The sequence below is a fragment of the Glycine soja genome, chromosome 18 (assembly GCF_004193775.1).
Source record: "Glycine soja cultivar W05 chromosome 18, ASM419377v2, whole genome shotgun sequence".
Lineage (NCBI taxonomy): Eukaryota > Viridiplantae > Streptophyta > Magnoliopsida > Fabales > Fabaceae > Glycine > Glycine soja.
The window spans coordinates 57,116,054-57,122,771 of NC_041019.1; the positions used below are offsets into that span (position 1 = coordinate 57,116,054).

General features: G+C 32.3%; 1 protein-coding gene across 1 annotated transcript; it reads left to right on the top strand.

The window, feature by feature from the left end:
* Positions 1-478: 478 nt before the first annotated feature.
* LOC114397452 (WAT1-related protein At1g25270-like) lies at positions 479-2,822 on the top strand. Its single transcript, XM_028359486.1, has 7 exons — positions 479-672; positions 822-884; positions 960-1,076; positions 1,191-1,455; positions 1,546-1,704; positions 2,095-2,246; positions 2,598-2,822. The coding sequence occupies exons 1-7, from the start codon at positions 479-481 to the stop codon at positions 2,806-2,808; spliced, it is 1,161 nt and encodes a 386-aa protein (XP_028215287.1). The 3' UTR covers positions 2,809-2,822.
* Positions 2,823-6,718: the final 3,896 nt, after the last annotated feature.

Sequence of the window (6,718 nt, forward strand, 5' to 3'; positions counted from 1 at the left end):
TTTAAAGATTAAAATTTTTTTATTTTAGTCTATGATATCATTTAGTGTGAACCGCTGATATAACAATAATGTTGGTAATTCACACTAATTTGTCATGTTTGACATGATAATTATATGTAATTTTTCTTATAAATTATATTTTTTAATATAGTATGGCATGTATTTATTGCGTAGTTTATCTTTATCTTTCTCATTGACATGTTCTGAAAATCTTGCATCCAGGTTAGAGTAGCCTTGTACTCTATTTATTTGTTTGTAAAAAATATAGGATTTAGAATGGGCAGTGTACTATTGAGAACGCAATGAAAGGCTAACTATTAAATTGAGGCCTATATGAAGAAATATCTTGTTAGGCTAGCTAGAAAATCCATATATATATATATATATATATATATATATATATATATATATATATATCTCCCCATCTTTCTGTTTCCTTCATCAAACTCAAACCATTTTACACAACAACCAAGCAAAGATGAATCTTACATGGAAATTAATGCAAGAGTTGAAGCCTACCCTTCTCATGGTGTTGGTGCAGGTTTCGTATGCTTTTAGCAGTGTGCTTTACAAGCTCGCCATAAATGATGGAATGAGCCTTAGAGTACTCAGTGCCTACCGTCTCATTTTCGGAGCTGCTTTCTCATTTTCTCTTGCTCTTATTTTCGAAAGGTGCATTCACAGCCCCGTAATTAACATGTTTTGTTTTCTAATTATAATAACAGAATCTGTGGCCCTTTAACCCATGTTAATTAGCATTACATAATGCTTGAAATCTAAATAATTTTTTTTTTATATTTTCATTTTGATATTTAAAACAGGAAGAAGAGGCCAAAGTTGACGTGGAGGGTGGTTTTGATGTCATTTTTTTCCGGTCTATTTGGGTATATAGTAATTTAAATTCAAATATTGAAATTAAATTTTGGCGAAACTAATAAATGTTTATTGATAATATACAGAGGGAGTTTATTCCTAAACCTTTTCTTCTTTGCTTTGGCTTTGGTATCAACAACATATGCTTACGCTGTTTTTAATCTGGTTCCTGCAACCACTTTTATCCTCTCCATCTTGTGCGGGTACGTTCTATATTTTTATTTTTCATGGGAGAGTTAATTAATATAATTATTGCAATACTAACTGTTACATATATATATATATATATATGTGTGTGTGTGTGTGTAATTTTGTAGGTACGAAAACTTAAATGCGCGAACCGCAGCAGGAAAGACTAAGGTGTTGGGAACGATGCTGGGAATTGGCGGGTCAATGCTGTTGTCATTTTTCAAAGGGATGAAAATTAATATTTGGAACTTTCACATTAAGCTTTTGCATAAAAATGACAATAGTGATCAGCTAGGAACACGAACACCACATGCAAACCCCAAAACAGAATGGCTAGGTGTTTTAAGTGGTATTGGAAGTTGCTTGAGTTTTTCAATATGGCTCATCATTCAGGTAATTAGTTAAGTTTCCTATATATATTGCTTTTATGATCATTAGTCGCACGACACATATATGTAATTATGTATGCAATTAATGCAACAGGCTAAGGTGAGTAAGGAATATCCAAGCCATCACTCAGCTACAGCGTTGATGGCCTTAATGGGAGCAATACAAGCCACAGCCTTTGCCCTCTGTGTTGAAAAAGATTGGAGTCAATGGAACTTGGGTTCTAGTATTAGGCTTCTCACAGCACTTTTTTCGGTATATATATATATAGATATATGCTAGTTTCGTATAATTATATGTGGGATTTGCAATCATACAAATCCTTTTTTTTAACATGAATACCTTAATAAGTTATAATTAGATGTGTAACTTGTTAAGACATCCATATTAAAAATAAAAATATGTATGTTAAAAAATGTTTTAAATGTCCTATTAATTGTTTTTTTAGTATGATTAACAAAACTATAATTAGAAAATATTTTAAATTATACTGATGGTATAATTTACTAACACACTAACCCTAAGAAAACATGAGTATGAGTGTATTCGTTAGTAAATTTCAAAATATTATATATATATATATATATATATATATATATAAAATGAATGATTATGAGATTAAAATTTAGTCTGTGGCACTGGCAGGGAACTGTGACCTCTGGATTTGTGATTATTGCCACAACATGGTGTGTACGGAAGAGAGGTCCATTGTATGCATCTGTTTTCAACCCCCTTTCCCTTGTGCTCGTGGCTATTGCTGCTTCCATGTTATTACAAGAGCACTTATACGTAGGAAGGTACATATATAAACTATATGACGTACGTAGCTATATGGTTTAATTTACTAAATACTACTATATGGATATCAATTAATGAGGCTGTAACTTGCTACAAATTCAATTTTTTTTTGCACCATTTTATTTACATAATTATTTTACACCTTGTTTCGTAAAATTGGTGCCATACAGAAAAGAAAATTGTCACTAAATTTTTGTGAAGGGATGATGAAAAAACAATTTTTGTCACTAGATTTCATAGCTAATTAATGCAATATTAATTTCTTGTGGTGTCTGTAACTTGTAGTATACTAGTAGAAGATTATCGGATTAATAGCTGCTTGTGTTTTGGAAACATGCATATGTGTTCAGTGTAATTGGAGCAGTGCTAATTGTGTGTGGTCTGTACATGGTGCTGTGGGGTAAGAACAAAGAAATGAAAACGGCAACTCACTTGGTGTCATTAGACAACACCAAAGAATTTGGAGTGATCACTGACGTTGTTGTCGTGTCTACGACGGAGAATAGTGATCGTGAGAACAATAGCCACGACAATTGTAAGAGCAACATTGTAACAAATTAAAGGCTCATTATGAATCTTCGGAAGGTGGACATGGACTAAATGACATTGAGAAAACGGGAAGCTGGAAGTGACGTAGACAAATGCATGGGCTCAGGATTTGGCAATTCAACTTAACAATAATCGATTATACATAATCGGCTGTTAAAAATAATTTAATTTTCACAATTGTACCTTCAAATACACCCTCAATTGAAAGAGATATCAATAAAATTTTTAGCCAACATGGTTTATAAATATCATATTCAATTCGTTATTATATACGAAATCAACAAACATATATCAAATTCATATATTTAAACAAAAGTGAATCAATTTATTTTTTAATATTTAGAATCTGTATACCTCGACCTCAAGGTATGATGGTGCTGATAACGACCCCTTTTTTTGTAGCTAAGATGATGACAGTGGCTTGACTCAGCAGTCAGTGGCTCAGTGCAGTCCGCAAAACTGATATTAATAATCTTCCCAAAGAACAAATTCCTTAAATATTTTTTCCTCCACAAAATTGGTGAAAAGAAATTTCAACTTTACCACAATTTTTAAATTTGAAAATAAGCTAAAGAAATTAGTCTTAACTCATAAAAAAGTTTTACCGAATGACACATTCTAAACTTTTCTTGAATAAAATGAATATTTTTGTCCCCAATATTTTGTTGATTAATTTTCCATTTTCAAGAATCAAGAGTATGTTAGTGGCTTGTACATTCTACTGGCAGTATGTTATGTCAATTAGCTAAACGAAACTTCTTATTGCAGTCTTTTCCACAAATATTGCTATCAAAAGGGCCCATTATTTAATATTTAATCCTAACTTAAATGCATGGAGATAGACTATAGTATACTATTATCTATATCAAACTTCACGAACTCCGCACAACTAAATGATTAGTAATCCATGACAGCAGCTACGAATTCCAAGTAAAAAAGAAAGGATTTGGATCTCTCAATATTGAGTAACAGGATATAGTCACCTTATAGCTAGAGACAAAGATATAAGTAACAGGACTCACTATGATTGGTTCTAGGACCCTCTAATTATATGTAATAAAAGTTATAGTCTTCTCTCAACCACGTAATCATATGATGCTGTTTACTAATAAGAGAGGATCCAAATTCAAAAAATAAAATAAAATAGAAGTAGACTTCAGATTAATTAATTATCAGCCAATGATCAGACTCTGATAAATATTGGGATTCTGACGGTTCAAGAAAAAATGTTTTTGGGCATAGTAACAAACTAGAGAACTTGATCAAATCCAACTGTATTTGGATTCATGTGGTCCTTGCAAAACTACAATTATGATTTGTATGTTGCGGAAAGGAGTGAAGAAATGTCCCAAACAAATTAAAGGCTAACATATCAATCAAAAGTGTAGCAGACTGGACAAGCAACTACATTTTTTTAATTAAGAACATGCCGAAGTTGTAAGAACTATTTGGTCTTGAAAGTTCACTTGCTACATGGAAACAGGAGTATAAATATTGAACTTATTTACTTCAAGTTGGATTTGATTGAACGCCTATTCTTTAGTTCAAAGTTCCAGCTATTATTTAGGGAAAACCTTTTACTATATTGGCCTATTAAGATGCATCACAACACTTTGCCAAGATAGGGTATTGACTTGCAGCCAACATGATGGAGATCAAGGAAAGTCTTCAAGAGAAAAATGAAGAGCTTGAAAGAGGAAGAATCTAATTGGGATAGGAGATCCAACAACAAGGATAAGAGCTAAGAAAGAAAATGAGATGTTGCTTCAAAAGGAAATCAACACCTACCAGCTCAATCTTAAAGTGAGTAAGAAGAGCCCAAGATACATTTGATCTAACGGGAATAACAATGTGTTAATTATGAGCTTGCAATTAAATTTATTTTTATATTTAATTTAAGCATTTTGAATTGTTCTAATTGTAATAAATGAGTTGCTCTAATGTTAAAGCCCAACTAGATTTATTTTGTAATTTGAGTCTTAAGCTTACTTATATCTTTGCTTGTATTTCTTTAAAATTAGGTTTAACCATAAGCCTCGTTAAGAGGGAGGAGTTAGTTGTTTCGTATAAATAGTTTTATACTCTCTTACTTTTGGGTAGATTTGAATAAGAATATAATTTCACTCCTTTTGTGAGTAGTATAAGAATTGTACCTTGTGGGTTATTAGATTGAACCTTTCTTGGTTCTTATCAAATGTTTTCATATTTTTTTGATAAATCTTTGCTGGATTTATCACTCTCTAAAGAGTGTGACAGCTTTCCTACCATTTGATTCTTCTTTATCTTTTCGTTTTTAATTTCTTGTTCCTTGTTTCATGTGCTAAATAATTTAAAGTTTTCATCTTTGAGCAACTTTTATTTATTCATTTGTTTAAATATGTCATTTTCATGAAGCTTATTGCTTTCTTTGATTGAATGCATCATTATTAATTATATGGACTAAATAAGTTTGTTTCAAATTCTTATTTATTTCAAGAATGATACATAAAAACATTATATATAATTCTTAATCGGGATCATATCATAACACTTCTAGAAAGTAAAGAAGTATGTTCTTATTTCATTTTGTACATAGTTTATATCCTTTAACATAAGCACTACATTTTTACCATTGATGTGGAATTGAAATTTAGCTAGTCACGAAGAATAAATTCCTTATAGAATTAACTCCATAATAACATAATTTGGCGATGAAGCAAACTATTTGATATTTATTCATTTGTTCTCATCCATTCACTTGTAACCAAAACAGTTCAGGATGATATTTCCCATTTAAAAATTACAAAAAAAAAAAAAAGAACAAATGGTAAGAAAGGTTCTTACAAAAGTAAAGCAGAAACAAACCAATCCCAAGAAAAGGGAAGAGGATCTACAAATGGCTCTTGTAAAATTCAAGTTTAGTAGCCAGGGGACTTGTAGGCAATGAAAATAATGCATTGAACTTGACGAACATTGTCGAATCCAATGATACGAACGAAGGCAGTAGGGTAGGCCTTAACGGCCTCATCAACCCCCTTCAACACCTGAGCTGAGTCTGTGCACCCAATCATTGGTAGCTTCCACATTGTCCAGTACCTTCCATCATTGTATTCAGGTGATCGGTGATTCTCACGGTACACAAAACCTTGCTGCACTCACACACGCACCCCAAACGTAACCATCAAAATTCAAAACCATAACCATACTAAAGCAAAACAATAATAGAATCAATGGATAGTTGCATTGCAGCTAATAAATTCACCTCCAACTCGAATTCCAAGCAAGGAATTCACCCATTCCTAAGAAGTTATTCTACTTCCTTTAACAATTGCTCTCGTGAGAATGGTGGCAAATGAGATAGAGTCTCAAACTTCTTCTTGCCAACCGGAGGCCATACCTAGTAGTAGTATGTAAAATAAATTTAAAGGGGTTATAATTAGTTAACAAACTTGTATTTGCATTGTGTGTACATTTAGCCAATAATTGCTCCAATGTCATTTGAAGAGGCCGCATGGTACAAAAATATGTAGCATTACTCATTAACATGCATTTTTAATCATTTTGATGTGTTACCTGCATGCATTGTACTCTTTCACTGTTGCTTGCGATAGAATTAATGTCATAGTTAGTTTTTGTAACTGGGAAGCCAGCCATAGACTTGAGGCCCAATAATGTTATCCCCTTAAGAGAAGAACGTCAATGTGTGTGTGATATTGGTTAATTGATTTTCTATTGTGCCTAAAGTCTCATTGTATAATGGCCTCTAGGAATTTTGTGACCTATAATGTATGGCATGGGTTAAGTTAAATGACATTTGTCCTCTCCAGGCTTTGGCTCTTCAAAGAGGCAAAGGTAAAGTGGTAATCATAAAAAAATTCAGGGTAGGAAAAATGCAATAGAAAGAACCTTCTCAAGTCTCAACGGACAGTCTCTTATCCCTTTT

Coding starts and splice junctions, on each gene's coding strand:
- LOC114397452 (XM_028359486.1), top strand. CDS start 479: ATGAATCTTACATGGAAATTAATGCAAGAGTTGAAGCCTACCCTTCTC. Junction 885..959: donor TTTTTTTCCGGTCTATTTGG/GTATATAGTAAT, acceptor GATAATATACAG/AGGGAGTTTATTCCTAAACC. Junction 1,705..2,094: donor TTCTCACAGCACTTTTTTCG/GTATATATATAT, acceptor TGGCACTGGCAG/GGAACTGTGACCTCTGGATT.